Source organism: Mesoplodon mirus, assembly GCF_964341445.2.
Source record: "Mesoplodon mirus genome assembly, chromosome: 5".
Lineage (NCBI taxonomy): Eukaryota > Metazoa > Chordata > Mammalia > Artiodactyla > Ziphiidae > Mesoplodon > Mesoplodon mirus.
The window spans coordinates 119,907,587-119,925,843 of NC_138980.1; the positions used below are offsets into that span (position 1 = coordinate 119,907,587).

General features: G+C 41.9%; 1 protein-coding gene across 3 annotated transcripts in view; it reads right to left on the reverse strand.

The window, feature by feature from the left end:
• The window catches only part of RASGRF2 (Ras protein specific guanine nucleotide releasing factor 2), a 245,172-nt gene that overhangs the window by 164,278 nt on the left and 62,637 nt on the right, over positions 1-18,257 (reverse strand). For 2 of the 3 annotated variants that reach the window (XM_082621256.1, XM_082621255.1), the window contains exon 2: positions 10,081-10,187. In XM_082621256.1, coding sequence (XP_082477382.1) covers positions 10,081-10,187 — 107 coding nt within the window. Of the gene's footprint in view, positions 1-10,080; positions 10,188-18,257 lie in introns of those variants that run through there. The other variant, XM_082621257.1, reaches the window with a different exon arrangement.

The window sequence follows — 18,257 nt, forward strand, 5'->3', positions numbered from 1 at the left end:
ATTTAAAATCATATTTTAAAGAATAGTGAACATAATGGAACATACCCAAGACTTATTAATAAATGAACAACAATAATAACAAAAACCCCAGATTAAAATAAATATGATTTGTGCATGCACATGCATACATGTTCACTTGCAGAGAGAAAATTATGTATATCACAGCTACAAGGGGTTGGGAAGTAGGGGAGAGAAAGACGGAAAGATAGATACTCCAAACACAAAAAAGGAGTTTTCTCTGGTTGGAGCAATTATGGGTCATTTTTAATCACATCTTTTGTGCTTTTCTGTATTTTTCCAACATCTCTATAATACTAAGTGGAACCCCACACACACACGCACAAGTCCTAATGGCAGTTATTTACTCTGTGAGGTGGGATTATGTGATGTTTATTTCCTTCTTTATAAGTTTCTGTGACTCGAAATTCATTCTTTCATTCAATATTTATTGACTGTTATGTACCCAGAAACTGTTCAAAGCACTGGCTACAGGAATAAACAAAGTAGGAAAAAAAATCTGTGCCCTGGTGGAGTGTATACTGTACTGCGGAGCAAAAGACAATAAAATAAATAAGAAAAATGTATAGTATGTTACCTGGTGATGGTTACCTTAAAGGAAAAAATGGAGGAGTAGGAAAGAAAGTGGGGGAGATGGGGTTACAATTTTAACCAGGGTGTAAGAGAGGGTCTCTTTAACCAAGAGACCTTCAACCAGGGTCTCACTGAGAAGCCAGCACTGGAGTAATGACCTGAGGAGTAAGCCTTGTGGCCAGCTGGGGGAAGAGACTTCCAAGTAGAGGAAAGAGCAAGTGCAAAAGCCCTGTGGTGGGAGTGGGTCTGGCCTGTGTGGGGAATGGCAAAGTGGCCAGTTTACTGGGGGGAGTATGTGAGAGGCAGAAGAGGGAACAGGATTCTAATGCATGTAGACCAATACAGAGTCTCAGGTTTTTACCCTGCATGAGATGCCGAGCTTTAATCAGAGGTGTGGCAAATTCGACTTTTAACAGGATCACACTGGCTGCTGTGGTAGGAAAGGACAGAGGTGAGGGGTGGAGTACAAGGGGAGAAAGGGAGACCAGGTGGAAGTTCCACAATAATCCAGGAAAAAATGTTAGAGATTAATCCAGCATCTAGCATGGGGCCTGCCACAAAACAGTCATTCAAATGAAGTCACTGTCAAATGAAAAAAAAAAGTCATCTAATGTGATTTATTTTGCATGGTTTATTCTTCTTCACAAAATACTTTTCATTTCTCAAAATTTTCAAGTCATTCAAAGTATTTCATTTGGTCTCCATAGCTTACTGCTCTTACTGGGATATCCTCCCACCTTAAAATAATAAAGCTTTCTCTTTTATTTTAGCTTTTTATTTTATATTGGAGTATAGTTGATTAACAATGTGCTGATAATTTCAGGTGTACAGCAAAGTGATTCAGTTATACATATACATGTACCTATTTCTTTTTTCAAATTCTTTTCCCATTTAGGTTGTTACATAATATTGAGCAGAGTTCCCTGTGTTATACAGTAGGTCCTTGTTGGTTATGCATTTTAAATATAGCAGTGTGTACATGTCAGTCCCAAACTCCTCAACTATCCCTTCCCTCCGCCCTTCCCCCCTGGGGAATTAAGTTCTCTAAGCCTGTGAGTCTGCTTCTGTTTTGTAAATAAGTTCATTTGAGGGCCTCCCTGGTGGCGCAGTGGTTGAGAGTCCGCCTGCCGATGCAGGGGACACGGGTTCGTGCCCCGGTCCGGGAAGATCCCACATGCCGTGGAGCGGCTGGGCCCGTGAGCCATGGCCGCTGAGCCTGCGCGTCTGGAGCCTGTGCTCCGCAACGGGAGAGGCCCGCATATCGCAAAAAAAAAAAAAAAAAAAAAAAGTTCATTTGAATCATTTCTTTTTAGATTCCCCATATAAGCAATATACGATATTTTGCTTTGTCTGACTTCACTCGGTATGACAATCTCTAGGTCCAACCATGTTGCTGCAAATGGCATTATTTCATTCTATTTTTTTAATTAAAAAATTTTTTTAAATTTTTGGCTGTGTTGGGTCTTCACTGCTGCGCATGAGCTTTCTCTAGTTGCGGTTGAGCGGAGGCTGCTCTTTGTTGCGGTGCGCAGGCTTCTCATTGTGGTGGCTTCTCTTGTGGAGCACAGGCTCTAGGCACATGGGTTTCAGTACTTGCGGCACACGGGCTCAGTAGTTGTGGCTGGCGGGCTCTAGAGCGCAGGCTCAGTAGTTGTGGCACATGGGCTGGTTCCCCCGCAGCATGTGGGATCTTCCTGGACCAGTGCTTGAACCCGTGTCCCCTGCATTGGCAGGCGGATTCTTAACCACTGTGCCACCAGGGAAGCCCTATTTCATTCTTTTTAATGGCTGAGTAATATTCCACTGTATATATGTACCACATCTTCTTTATCCATTCCTCTGTCGATGGACATTTAGGTTGCTTCCATGTCTTGGCTATTGTAAACAGTGCTGCAATGAACACTGGGGTGCATGTATCCTTTTGGACCATGTTTTTCTTCGGATATATGCCCAGGAGTGGGACTGAAGGATCATATGGTAGTTCTATTTTTAGTTTTTTAAGGGACCTCCATACTGTTCTCCATAGTGGCTGTACCAATTTACATCCCCACCCACAGAGTAGGAGGGTTCCCTTCTCTCCACACCCTCTCCAGCATTTGCTGTTTGTGGATTTTTTGATGATAGCCATTTTAACTGGTGTGAGGTGATATCTCATTGTAGTTTTGAGTCGCATTTCTCTAATACCTAGTGATGTTGAACATCTTTTCACATGCCTCTTGGCCATCTGTATGTTTTCTTTGGAGGAATGTCTATTTAGGTCTTCTGCCCATTTTTTGATTGGGTTGTTAAAGCTTTCTTTATGTATCCCACTAGTAAATAAAAGTCTACTCCAGACTGTGTCAAATCAACTGAAAATGCATGCATGGCTTCCCTTCAGTGTAAGAATTTTCAAAGCATTGCTATTTCTATTCTACTATATTTCCAATATACGTTTTGTCTGATTAAGTTTTCCAGTTACTAGACAATGCTCAAGTTTAAGAGTTTTTTTTAATTTAAAAGACATAAGGTAAACATTTATCAAGTTTAAGAGTGTTTGCCTAATCTATTCATTACTTCTGTTTCGTTTGTTTTATTTATTTATTTATTTATTTATTTATTTATTTATTTAATTTTTGTTATTCAGTTTAACTTCCCTCAAGAAAAAATGGTTTCTCACTGCAAAGGGGAATAATAAAATTAAGCCATATAAATCAACATGATGGAAGCCAAACTAATCTGTTGAGTATCAACAGATGGCACATATATGGGAGTGAAAGATTCTTGTATAATATTTATAGCCAAAACCAAACCACCACTACTACACACAGGAGAGAAGGAAATATTCCAGTAGAATCCTGAAACGTCCAGAGAAGAGGCACAGTATAAAATCATAGCCCTTAATTATTTTTATAGAAGGGAAAAAACTGTATCAGCTTAGCAAGGAATTGTTACTTGGGCCAGAACCTTATCCTAGTTATTTTGATTGAAGACATATTTGCTAATGAGAGATACATGTCTAATATGCTAGATAATTATAATTAGCATATATATCCAGAATATCAGAGAGAGAGAACTATAGTTAAAACCCAAGCTGAAAAGTCATACAACGGGTAACTGAAGAAACACTCCCACCAGCTCCAGGATTATGCTCAATGTTATTGAGAAAACTTTGGAATCGGCATTCCTCATATCAGGGGCATCGTGGTGTCTTTGGGAATTGGGGAAATCCAGTCCAGGATGACAGCAGTGCAGTTCCTATTTAAGCAATCTTTGAGCGTGAACAGCAGCACCCTTATCTAAGCAAGACCAGGCCTCCAGGCATCATTCACGGCCGCTTTAACATCGCTACCCTCCATTTTTCTGGCTCTCAAATTCTCTTACTTCAATAGGTCCACTCCACTGGCTAATCAATATTTTTCATGTTTCACTTCAGTGTTAGAGGTTCTAAGACTAATTCACTCCCATGAATCTCTTCTCTTTCTACAAAGTTATATAAGGAAAGAAAAGCTTTGGAAAGTCGTTGTTGACCCAGGTGACACAGCTTCAATGGGGTAGGGACAGAAACCCACTGGCAAGGGCTGAAAAGAGCAGGAGCTGCAAGCAGAGGAAGAACAACAAAACCATTTCTCCAAGAAGCCTGGCTGTGCTTTCGAGAGAGGTCAGCAGCTAGAAGAGGATTCAGGGCCAAGGGAGGGGTTTTTTGGTTTGTTTTAAGGTGGGAGAGATTTAAGGAAAATCAAAGAACACAAGAAAAATGTCAAATTGAGTGGGATGGGGGAGAGAGGAGGCTCAGGTAAATAGACTGGAACTATACGAGAGAAATGGAATAATTAACGGAGCAAGAAAATCAGAGGGAGAGGCTAACGGAGGAGCTCTCCATGGAACCAGAGATGTTCCCCTGGGGTGGACCCCTGCAGTGGGTGACCCCAGGTGCACATGGGGACGGAATGCCTGCTTTGTGAGTGGAGACACAAGGTCACACTGCAGTGTAAGCTGATGGTTAAGGAAGGAGACAAGATGAGCATCTGAACCAAAACTACGGTAAGGAACAGGAAAGATGACTGACAGGTAGAAGTATTAACAAAGGGCTGCAAATAAGACAATCCAAGCCCAACTTTTCTCTATAGAAAACAAGTTCTACCACCCAACCAAGTAAATCTTTCACAGTCCACAAACACTACCGCTTTTCTTTTGTGTTGTACTGTTCAAACTCTAAGGGAAAAAATGCCAAAGTCTCTTTCATAGGGCAAATCTGGAGGCAAAGATCTGACAGAAGTTCATAGTAAAGAAATCCAATATCTCAAAAAAACAAAGTCCACATTTTCAGCTTTTTTAATAGTGATAGTTTTACTGTTACCAGAAGAATACAAAATATGGCCTTGGGATTGCTTTGGGCTATAACATCACCACCCATTGCTGATTTTCTAGTCCTGTGGTTTTGCTATGAAACATAAAGCATTTTCAGCTTTTCTATGTAATCACTCTCCTGATTTGTGAGGGATTTTTCCATGCACATTCTACAAAGTGCTGATTTTATGCGGATGATAGGATACACACAGTGTATCCTTCAGTGTTGGACAGATTTTGTATTATACACTTTGCTCTAAATTAAGCCTCTATCCAAGTAAAAAGAATGAGGTTACAAGCATTAGGTGTTTGGGACAATTACCATGGTGTGTGTGTGTGTGTGTATCTGTATGTGTGTGTGTGTGTGTGTGTGTTGGAGGGAGGGGTGAAGAGATTGAGAGAGAAAGAAGGGGGAATATGGACAACAGGCCACCTGAGGCACATGTAATCAAAAGGACTATAGATAAAAACAGACCCAAGAAGCTGGATTAGAGCTTTCTTTAGTGCACAGGAGGACAAGACTTAATTGAAAATCTTAACTGGAGGATTAAGTCTCTCTGCTCATCAAGTTCAGAACTGACAGGATGAAGGAAAGGGCTATGTCAAGCCCTAGCCAAACTAAATGCAACATGACCTTTATGGAATGGAGGCATATGCCCGATTCCTTTTTCTCTTGCAAATACGCTCCCCATGAAGGAAACCCTAAGAGCCACCTGTCACAGGCACACACCAAAGGGAGGAGAGAGCATTGAGGGAGGGCGCTGAGTTTCAGTTGGAGAGCAGGCAAAAGATAGTAGGACCATCTCAAACACTGAGAGCATGAGCCATAGCTCTGCAGGTGAGCAAAGCCACATACACCCCATGGTGTGCAACACCAGGCACCACATTCCCCATGACTCCAGTGTTTCACAAGCCCTCCCCTGACCTCAGTCTTGGTAGAAACCCCGAGCCAGCTCTCCCCTCCGGACACACCTGACTTCTCTAGCAGCCCCTGTTACTCATTCTCCCATACCTGACATACCAAGGGGCAAGGAGACCCATCAGTATTGCACAGTTCCCCACTGCCCCTTCCAGGCAGGCATATCCTCCAATTCCCTGCAGAAGCCCTTCCTGGCCAGTGCTCGTCACCCTGCCCCACAGACCTGCTCTCATTCATCATATGTCCTCCCAGGGAGTGACATCATCCAACCTAGGGACCTGAGAGACATGTTAGACACCACCCTGGTCTAATATGGCCCACATCCAGGTGGTCACAAGGTCCTTTGAAGTCTACCCCCTACAACTCTGGAATACTTTCCACCTACCTCTCTTCCCAACTGTCACAGACCAAGTCCTTCAGGTCTTATGCTTAGGCCAGAATGGGAAGATCCTTGGTACCTCTTGTACATCTGGATCCTCTTCCAGGCCATGTCTACCTTCTAACTTCCGAGGCTTCATTTGATCAGGGCTCCAGAAGACAAAACGTGGGTAAAAGAGCTATGGACATTGTCTTGTCAGCCAATGAGCCCTAAAGACCAACGATCAACAGGGTCAGTGTTTTTGATTGTCCTAATGTCTACAACTAAATCAACCATGATGGACAGATATGGCAAGAGAATAAAGAAATATCAGGCTACTGGAAATGTCCAAAGTCCCATACCCAACTAGCAAACCACTTATAGAACAAACACAGACTTCATTACTATTAAAATACTCTGGCCTCACCTCATCCCAACAAAAACAAGACTGAGCCTTGCTAGCAGCTTCCCATGAACCAGTCGGTGCCAGTAATACATGATGAAATGATATTTTAAATGTGCCAGTTTCTAGAAATATATCAACCAACTTTGAGCAAAACTGGAGAAAAAGCTTCCTAGACCAAGTCAAATCTTCAAAATAAGAATGTTAATTTCCAAAAGATGTTTTCCTGGGCCAGAGCTAAGGAAGAAAACATGCAATTTGACATGCCAGGAAATGACTTAAAGGTCCTCTGAAGGCAAAGGGGGGCAAGTTAATTCGGCTCTGAGGTACAAAAGCCAGCCTCAGGAATGTGATTTTCATGGCACCAAACATAGAACATCCAGTCCAGTACTGAGAAACACCTCAGGAAAAGAGCAGTGACCAAGAGAAGGATTCTGAGCAGTCCCTGTTTCTACGTAGGATCTGCAACTCAGAAAAGAACTAGTCTCAGGCTAAAACAGTCATCAGTTCATCAAAAGCTCAGCCTTAAAAAGAGGGATCAATAAACCCATAATTATTGAGCATTTTCTACTCAAAAGGCAGTAATACCAAAGTAATGCCATCAGACTGTCCTCTAAAGGTAAAATGTTTAGTCAACCAACCAGTTGTTTAATTAGCACAATGCCAAGCAAAAACGGTTCACAAATCCTTTCTCTGAATGAGCTTCATTAACTTTCTGGCTCTGCTAATATATGAACAAAGTCAGGATGAATTTCACAGACCAACAGGTTTATACCAAAAACTTGACTCAATGAAACATATATGAAAAAGTTATTGTCTTTTGTGAGTTAGAAAACAAAAATGTAAGAAGCATCTCAATGTAATAAGTCAAATATAAGAACTCAGGTATAAAGCAGTCAAAAGGAAGTCATCAGGGCTTCCCTGGTGGCGCCGTAGTTGGGAGTCCGCCTGCCGATGCAGGGGACACGGGTTCGTGCCCCGGTCCGGGAAGATCCCACATGCCGCGGAGCGGCTGGGCCCGTGAGCCATGGCCGCTGAGGCTGTGCGTCCGGAGCCTGTGCTCCGCAACGGGAGAGGCCACAGCAGTGAGAGGCCCGGGTACCACAAAAAAAAAAAAAAAAAAAAGGAAGTCATCAAAGAACCCAGTCCTGGACCTCAAGTCAAAGGAAGAGCAATTCTAATGTACCAAAAGTCAGGACATCAATAAAAAAGATCAATTATTAACCAAATCTTCAAATCTAAAAGAGAAGAGAATTTTTACCATTCAATTACCTAAACCACTAAAGTGGTTTCTAAAACCTTTGTTTCCTGACAAGATCATGTGAGCCCTGGATTGATCATATGTCAGTCAACACCAAATTGCTACTGAACTACTTCCACATACATGACAAAGTTTTCTTGGTATACCAAAAAAAAATCCTTACTTGAAATTTTACCATTTTAAAGTAATTCATACTCTATTTGGTTCACCACAATATTTGCTTGGCAACTACAAAGGCATTTAGGCTACTAATGGTACTTGGCTCTTCTGGAAAGAAAAAAAATGGGCAAATACACGTGTTTTAAATTATTTACTTCATTTTAACTCCCAGGTAAAAAGGAATAGAAGTGGTCACAACGATTGGGTCTGGAAATGACCCAAGGGCTCTACGTGGCCAATTTGATACTTCTTTCACCTTTGAAGACCTGACTTTTCTTTCTACAGTGAGTCAGTCTGCATTAGTCCTAAGTCTGAGCAAAACTCTCAGACAGAGACACTGAGAGTGAAGACACCTGAACGGTGTGCCTGGATCATGATGTCGGCAAGCTGCACTGGGGCCCACCTTGGAGAGCAGCATTTGGGTGCCAACCCTGTGCATCTCAGAGAAATATTTTGCAGAGGAGAAAAGAAAAGGAATTGAAATCTTTTGCAAATAACACCTACTCTCAACCCTGACCTGACATTAATCCATTTTCGTCTTTGAATTAGAGGAAGAGAAAAAGAAATAGAAGAGGGAAAGATGGAAGAGAAAAAGAGATAATAATGAAGAACGTTACAATATAGAACATTGGTTAAAGGTTCTGGAGTCAGAGAGACCTCAGTTTGATCCCAGTCCTGCCATTTAACAACTTTGTGTTAGACTTTGTCACTCTGCTTAATCATCATGAATCTTCATCTTCTCATCTGTAAAATGGAATTAATAATACCCTACTGGGTAGTTGTGAGGAATAAAAAAAGAAACATAAGTATGTAAAGCATTTAGCATGCTGCTTGCCACAGAGCAAGGTGGTCAATATACAGTAGCTGAAGAAAGAAGAGGGGAGAGGACAGGAGGGGAGAGGAAAAAAGTCACCAGGGCTCAAAGAACAGCCTAAACTCAGGACACCTTATATGCTTTATAATCAATCTGAAAACATTTCCTAATGACTACATAATTAGCATTGTGCTTCATTCAGAAATGAATGTGTCCTCATCCTCCTCCTCTCATGGTGCATACAATCCAGCCCAGGAAACAGAAATGACACACGTGAAATATGTAAAAAATAACCTACATTGTACTAAGTTGTTAAATATTCCACATGTAGTAAAGCAAGTGCTGTGGCCACTTGGAGCGGGGGGCCAGTGAGCACTGGCTTGCAGGGAGAAAGTGTCCGGGAGTGGGTGTTAGACGTGAATAGACTTATAGGAGAAGGTGGGGGAGGCATACCTGGCAAAGAAAAAGACTGAGTTTTGCCACTGAAACACTGAGGATGCGAGCAGGGAGTCATGGAGTGAGGAGAGCCTGGGTTAGGGCAGGGACAGGCAAAAAGCAGCAAGTTTGGGAGCCGTTCAAAGCAAAAATGGATAGGACTTTGGAATTGAATATGAAAAATAAAAAAGAGGGGTCTGCCTGCATCTCTTTTGGATTCTTCATTCTCATTTGAGGCCGAGAGTGCTTATTTCTACCTTCCTGGTATTTCTTAGGAGGAAGACAAAGCACACTCTTCTCTTTGCCTAGATAGCGGTTGGCATCCCCTTTCTCGATAACCAGGCTGCACAGGGCAAGGTTTACAAATGCAGGCTTGGCTGGGTCCGTATCCCAGCTCTGCCACTCGCTAGCTGTGTGGTCTCAGGCAAACAAGCTAAGCTCCCAGGCCTCAGTTTCCTTATCTGTGAGAGAGAGGCTAATTCTGATAACATCTCTCACAGACTATTGAGAGTATAAGGGAATCAAAACATTTAACAAATTCCTTAATTCAGAAAAACTTAGAACAGTGCCCGGCACAGAGGCACAAATCCTATGTTCAGTAATTATCATTATTATTGTTTTATTTTTTACCTTAATCTTTAGCCAGAATATATCCACAGGAAGTGCAAAGAATCATCTCACACATGACTAAGGAGGAGGAACCAAGGGGAAACCCATCTTGGAATTGCAAGTTCATCCGAAACTACCGCTGATGGTGAAACCCCCATGCAAGACTCAGACAATCCAGTGTCACATAGAGGATTTGCGCCCATACCTGGCTTGGTGAATGGCCTCCATCCACTCTTTACCGTCCTGCTCCTCCTCACAGCGCAGCTCTAGTGGTTTCTGACCTTCGTGGCCAAAAAGAACAGTAAAGTAATACTGGAAAGAAAAACAAACAAAGTTATGTTTTATTTTTCAGGCATAACAGCATAACAACACGATATTTCCCTACAAAGGCTATATGTTTACAAAATGCATCAGCATTACGTAAATCATATTTCAAAATGTAATGACACTCCCAGTACACTTGGCAATGACTTTCTACCTAGAAGATACCATAGGATGCATCTTAACACCCCTCAGTAAGATTCAACTCACAATATCTCAGATACAGAAAAGGTATTTGATAAAATTCTACACAAACACACGATTAGAATTCTTTGCAAACTCCAAAGTGAAATTTCTGAACCTGATAAAGGATATCAAGCAAAAACTTACTACAAACATTTTAGCTAATGGTGAACTATTACAAGCAACCCTTCTAAAATCAAAAATAAGAAAAAATGGCAATTATCACCACTTGTATTTACCAATTCTGTCTGGAGGGCAACATAGAAAAATAAAGGAAAAAGGAAATGGAAAACAAGGGGGACAAATCATTTTGCACAGATGATGTGTCTACATTAAAAATTCATTGAAAAACTATTAAATAAGAACATCCCTCAAAATTGTTGAATATAAAATCAATACACAAAAATTTATTGCACTTTGATACAATATCAACAAATAGGAAACAATTTTGAAAACACAGCGTTTGCAATAGCAAAGAAATACAAATGACGAACCTAAGAAAATAAGTTTATCACCTCTAAAGAGTAAATTAATCTATAACTTCAATGTATTCTAATAAAATTACCAGTAGGTTTTCTTTGGGTGGAATTTGACAATAGTGAATCGAGAATCTGAGCTAGGGACAGGAGAAGCTGTCACTTTAAACCAGTCTATTTGAGGCTACACATATAATACCAAATTGAGACTGTCTGGGAAGGAAATATGACTGGAGAACTTTTGATTTTATGAGAATTATCAGCAAATACACTGGGCCTGCTCAAGACTTCATCCTGGGGCACAAAAAGGACCAGCCCCACACAGCTGCTCTGAGACAGAAAACCAAAGACAAAACCTGAGTTTTTTCTGTTGTCCCACCTTCCCACCCTACCCCCAAATTTCTCTTTATTCAATGTGACTGTTACATACTCATTTTCTTCAAATGAATTAAAAACCTTCAGGACAAAAGCTTTTAGTCTATAAAATACATTGAATCACTATGATATATACCAAAACTAACATAATATTATAAATCAACTATAACTTCAATTAAAAAAACCTTCAAAAAGAATAAAATATCGGGGCTTCCCTGGTGGCGCAGTGGTTGAGAGTCCGCCTGCCGATGCAGGGGACACGGGTTTGTGCCCCGATCCCGGAAGATCCCACATGCCGCGGAGCGGCTGGGCCCGCGAGCCATGGCCGCGGAGCCTGTGTGTCCGGAGCCTGTGCTCCGCAACGGGAGAGGCCACAGCAGTGAGAGGCCCGCGTACAGCAAAAAAAAAAAAAAAAAAAAAAAAAAAAAAGAATAAAATATCTAGGAATAAACCTACCTAAGGAGACAAAAGACCTGTATGCAGAAAATTATAAGACACTGATGAAAGAAATTAAAGATGATACAAATAGATGGAGAGATGTACCATGTTCTTGGATTGGAAGAATCAACATTGTGAAAATGACTCTACTACCCAAAGCAATCTACAGATTCAATGCAATCCCTATCAAACTACCCCTGGCATTTTTCACAGAACTAGAGCAAAAAATTTCGCAATTTGTATGGAAACACAAAAGACCCCGAATAGCCAAAGCAATCTTGAGAATGAAAAATGGAGCTGGAGGAATCAGGCTCCCTGACTTCAGACTATACTACAAAGCTACAGTAATCAAGACAGTATGGTACTGGCACAAAAACAGAAAGATAGATCAATGGAACAGGATAGAAAGCCCAGAGATAAACCCACGGACATATGGTCACCTTATCTTTGATAAAGGAGGCAGGAATGTACAGTGGAGAAAGGACAGTCTCTTCAATAAGTGGTGCTGGGAAAACTGGATAGGGACATGTAAAAGTATGAGATTAGATCACTCCCTAACGCCACACACAAAAATAAGCTCAAAATGGATTAAAGACCTAAATGTAAGGCCAGACACTATCAAACTCTTAGAGGAAAACATAGGCAGAACACTCTATGACATAAATCACAGCAAGATCCTTTTTGACCCACCTCCTAGAGAAATGGAAATAAAGACAAAAATAAACACATGGGACCTAATGAAACTTAAAAGCTTTTGCACAGCAAAGGAAACCATAAACAAGACCAAAAGACAACCCTCAGAATGGGAGAAAATATTTGTAAATGAAGCAACTGACAAAGGATTAATCTCCAAAATTTATAAGCAGCTCATGCAGCTCAATAACAAAAAAACAAACAACCCAATCCAAAAATGGGCAGAAGACCTAAATAGACATTTCTCCACAGAAGATATACAGACTGCCAACAAACACATGAAAGGATGCTCAACATCTTTACTCATTAGAGAAATGCAAATCAAAACTACAATGAGATATCATCTCACACCAGTCAGAATGGCCATCATCAAAAAATCTACAAACAATAAATGCTGGAGAGGGTGTGGAAAAAAAGGAACACTCTTGCACTGCTGGTGGGAATGTGAATTGGTACAGCCACTATGGAGAACGGTATGGAGGTTCCTTAAAAAACTACAAATAGAACTACCATATGACCCAGCAATCCCACTACTGGGCATATACCCTGAGAAAACCATAATTCAAAAAGAGACATGTACCAAAATGTTCATAGCAGCCCTATTTACAATAGCCCGGAGATGGAAACAACCTAAGTGTCCATCATCAGATGAATGGGTAAAGAAGATGTGGCACATATATACAATGGAATATTACTCAGCCATAAAAAGAAACGAAATTGAGCTATTTGTAATGAGGTGGATGGACCTAGAGTCTGTCATACAGAGTGAAGTAAGTCAGAAAGAGAAAGACAAATACTCTATGCTGACACATATATATGGAATTTAAGAAAAAAAAATGTCATGAAGAACATAGGGATAAGACAGGAATACAGACACAGACCTACTAGAGAATGGACTTGAGGATATGGGGAGGGGGAAGGGTAAGCTGTGACAAAGTGAAAGAGAGGCATGGACATATATACACTACCAAACGTAAGGTAGATAGCTAGTGGGAAGCAGCCGCATAGCACAGGGAGATCAGCTCGGTGCTTTGTGACCGCCTGGAGGGGTGGGATAGGGAGGGTGGGAGGGAGACGCAAAAGGGAGGGGATATGGGAACATATGGATATGTATAACTGATTAAATTTGTTATAAAGCAAAAAAAAAAAAAAAACCTTCAGGACAATAATCCTAGAGATAAATTCTTAAAGATCCTAGAATTTTTGGCACATTTTTACAAAAAAGGAAAACAACTAGCTAAGAGACCTCGTGTTACTTGTGCATAAATCATCAGCCAACTGAGGACATGTCTGTGAGATAATCCACCGCACTTCCCCAAGGACAGTCCTTAGCCCCGTAAATGACAAGCTGTCTTTAATTCTTAAACCTCTTGCCCAGCCAGAGGACTAAATGCTATGAACTAGGGGGAAATAATCTGATGAAAAGGCCACTAAGAATGGGAAAAATTGAGTTTAGCACTGTATTCAATAAAGCTTCATTTAAATTTGAGAGGAAAGGAGTCGAAACTCAACAAAATAACAAATCAGTGGCTTAAAGGGCAATCCTATAAGTGATGGCATTTCAGCAACAGCTGGTTACCAGCCAAGGCCAGATGCCCTGTCCAGGAAGAGGAAACATTTAATGAACCTGATATCGAAAGGCTGCAACCAGCACCTCACCAGCAGCTGCTGCTCGGGAACCCAATTAAAAGCCACCTTTAAAAGACAGCAAGGTAATTATATTAGCAGAGTACATCCAAAGGTTAGACTATGTCTCAGGCATGACAATGATGGAAAAAGTTTTAACACTGCCTCTACGTGTACCTGCAAATTATTCAACTTCAGCCATTCATCAAGAAGTTTTCTTTGTGTATTCTGGCCTCATTCTGATATGAACTCAGTATACCATGTGTCAGACCTGGGGTTTTAGAGGTCCCCTTGGGGATCAAAAGCATCAGCAGACACCCTTGATGGTACTCTGTGACCTCTGACCTGCCCCACTGCAGGAAACTAGGAGGGGAAGTTCCAAAGTACTGGGTCATCGTGAAGTGCAAGGAAGAATTAAAACAGTGATGACCTTGTTTACGTCTTTAAATTCAACATCTACAATGGCAGTGAGCTTCCCTTCTTTTTCTCCTTGGGTAGGTTCACCTATTCCCAAATATATTTCTCCGGGCAGGCAGATGCTCTCCCAGTGCCCGCCCCATATTTCTGCCATTAGCCAGCATTTCAATCAGGTCTAAACCTGAACTCACTCACTCATTACCTTCCCTCCCCCCCCTCCCACCTCCTAATGCTCCTACTTGTACCTGCTGCCCTCGCAGCTACTCCTTCTCCACTTGTGTTTTCTCTGTCAAGTACATCTTTATCCAACAGTTGTCCCAGCTAGGAACCCCAAAGCCACCCTCAACTTCTCCCTCTTATCAGCCCCGCATTGGGTGTCACCAATGCTCCTTCCTAAGACGCTCTTCTGGCTTTTATTATCCCTCACCTAGATTACTGTAACAGCTTCATCACAGATGAAAATGACAGATAGGACAACTTTGAAATACTTTCCAACTGAGACTGCTTTATCTTATAGCTGGTCTCTCTCCTTCGTGACATCTCAGCTGCTGTTACAGCCCAAAGTGGGAGGTTAATGGCCTCTCTGGAAGTAGGACTGGATGACCTAGGGGAAGTCCCAGTGAGTTGTGAACACAAGAAGAAAGGTGGAAGAGAAGTAGTGGTGGATGTGGGTAAGAAGGCAGAAAGCAGCAGAGACACATATGGTACAGCTTCACCCCACTTGAGTCTAAAATCTCAGAGAAGGTTGAGGACCTAGAAGGGTTGATGACAAAGCCAAAAGCCGAGGAACTTCCGTACCACTTTCCTTTTGGAGCAACAGAGGATGTCATCTCACGCAATGTTCTCTTGCCCCACTCCCACCCTCATGACAACGTGGGGTGGTGACCCCATGGGTAATGACCGTATCATGTAAATCAGTAAAATTGTGTCACAGCGGTTACGTAAAGACAGGGCCTAAGTTTTGAGTTTAGCTATCCAGAGCCCCCCTAGTATTCAAGTGGTGTGACGTCCCTGAGGGTACCATGGAGGACTGTAGAGGGAAGGGGCTATCAGACCTCACGGCGCGGGGGGGTGGGGGTGGTGCTATGCAGCCCTAGCAAGAGCCAAGGTGTGGCCGTGTAAGCAAAACGGACACCTGGACCCTGACTGACCTGAGAGAGAATGGACCACAAGTTACAGCAGCCATACACTTTAGCAACAGATGACCAAGGCAGAGCCAGAACAACACCAGACCCCAGTCAGCACCAGCAAGGACCGCCCGCCAACCTCTGATAAACACACACATACAACCTCAAGGGCATGGGACCCCCCACTTACTGAGACACCATCTTCGTGAGGCACAGAAGAGAGAATGCATTACTTTTTACATGATTGGAGCAGACTGAATTTACTACTCTCAGCTAAATGCAGGTTCTTTTTTCTCCACTTACTAAGTGGGGGAGGGGTCTTAAGGAGAAAGTCTGCTCAACTTTAAGGAAAAAAATGTTTTTGAACATCTAAGTGCAGTGAGGGTAAATCTACAACCCTGTCCGCAGTCTTACCCAGCTCCCTGCAGCCCAAACAAGGTGGCCAGAGTTCTCTTCCTAAAAGATAAATCTGAGCTTTCATACCCGCTTACAAACCCTCGCTGGTATTCTCAAACACCTACACCAACTGGCCCCATTCTCCATTTTTAACCTCATTTCTGCCTCTTTCCTATAAAGTACACCACACTCCAGCCAATCAACCCATCACTCCCCCCAAGAAGACAGACAAGCTGTTTCCTCAACCTCATGCTACTGACAGAGTATGGTCTCCAGAGTCACCAAACCTGGGTGCGAATCCTGATTCCTCCAAGTGGTAACTGAGACCTTGGGCAGGTCATGCAACCTTTCTGAGACTGAGTTTCCCCTGGTTAATGAGAGGATAGAGAGGAAAGAGACCTTACAGGATTGATTAGCTGACATGCAGTGCCTGCACCCCGGAGGCACTTAACAAATGTTAATTCCTTTCCCTCTCAGTGCACCTCTGTCTTGACTTTCTTCATCTCCAGTCCCTTCTCCACCTACACACTCTTACTGAACTTTCATGACTCATGTCACGAACCATCAATTCTGCTAAGAATCTTTCCCAGGCACCTTCTGGCAAAAAGGAGTCCCTCTCTCCTCTGGCAATAACCCCATGCACATTGTTCTCTCATCACCTTAGAGTTGCCCATGCATGTGTCTCTCTTCCTTGCAGGACTTGTCCCTTTGTACCCTTGATCCTAGCACTGTGCTGGGTACACACAAATCCCTCAATATTTTTTGGTGAATAAATGATCATCAGTAGAGAAACATGAGGTATAGATAAGCTAATAAATTTGCCTCAAACAGCCACACATGACAATTTCATGACTATATAATCACATCCAGGTAGACATCCAGAGAAAAGATTCAGAAAGACCCCTAAAGCTACCAAATACATATTTTTATAAGACAGAAAACAGAACATTATGATGTTCTTTACAACCCTCTAGACAAGCAATAAGAACAGATACTGTAGGTTGGCAGATTCACCAGAGGGTCTTACCTCTTACCTACAATAACCATAAAATGCCAGAAAGACAACATAATGAACAGATCTATGAAATTTAAATGTTCAGGGTCTTATTGGTATCTATTGAAGCTTCATATGAATTTTCATTTTTCAATTGTCTGGTTTTTATTATAATGGGTTTGCTGCTGTTTATGCTATGTGTTTTTGCAGAAAGAACAAATGTAACCCAATATGAGAACACAAGCTCACTGAAAACTATGGTCCTTAGGCTTCTGCAAGTTAACAAGTTTATAGCTAAAACAGTGGCAATTGCTGGAGGATGGTATTATAGGACCACTTCCACATTCTACCTTTCTGTATTGTTTGAATCATTTACAATAAAGACATAAAGCTATGTAGCCAACAAAAATATGCTCATTCCATTTTCAAATTGTTTGAGTCATTTATAATAAACACATATAGCTATATAATCAGCGATAAAGATAGTATCCATTTTCAAAACTATGTCTAGGTCTTTATAATACTACTTATATACCCAGAAAAAGTAAATGATGTTGGTCAAATCAATGATGTTCAAAAGAAGATTAAAAATCACTGTGGGTTTTCTTAAAGTATTTGGCAGAAAAATAATCTCTTAAAAAAAAACTGCTGTGCCATATGTATTATTATTTTGATGGTACTTCAGGGTTTTAAATTATTACATATGTTGTTGACATTTTTCAGTTTCAGATTAAGAGAACTAAAACCAACGCTCTCTGCAGCCTTTGAGGCAGAAAATCCTCCTCGAATCCTCTTCCCACACTTGGCTCCTGTCTGGGAGGGATGGGAGGCCCTACAGGAACTTGCTATGGTCTCCTCTCCAGAGGCCACATTTCTGACCCTGCGAATCAGATACTGGATGGGATTTTTTAAAAAAAGATGGATGCCTTCCAAATGTTCCCAGCCTGGTGACTTACACCTGGGGCTAATGATCATGAGAACAGAGCAACCTGGAGTGGCAGTGCCTCTGGGACCACAGCATGGCTCTAAAGCCAGGAGGAGCTCTCAAACCCCACCCGGGCCTTGGGGTCTGGCCTTCCTAGGCCCCAGGAATGTGAATAACGCTATTGAGTGGCCCTCTGCAGCCCGGAGCATATTCCTCCTGCAGCAGCCCCATGCGTTGCTATGACCATCCACGTCAGTCAGAAGGGAGACTCCAAGTGTCTCTGGATGTGGAGATGGATGAAAACCATGGACAGCAATTCTCCAGTCTAGGTGCATCTCCCAAGCAACAACAAACTCTGTGCTCATGTTAATCTTGCTATGATTCATTACCTCCTGCTCTTTCTCCCTTCTC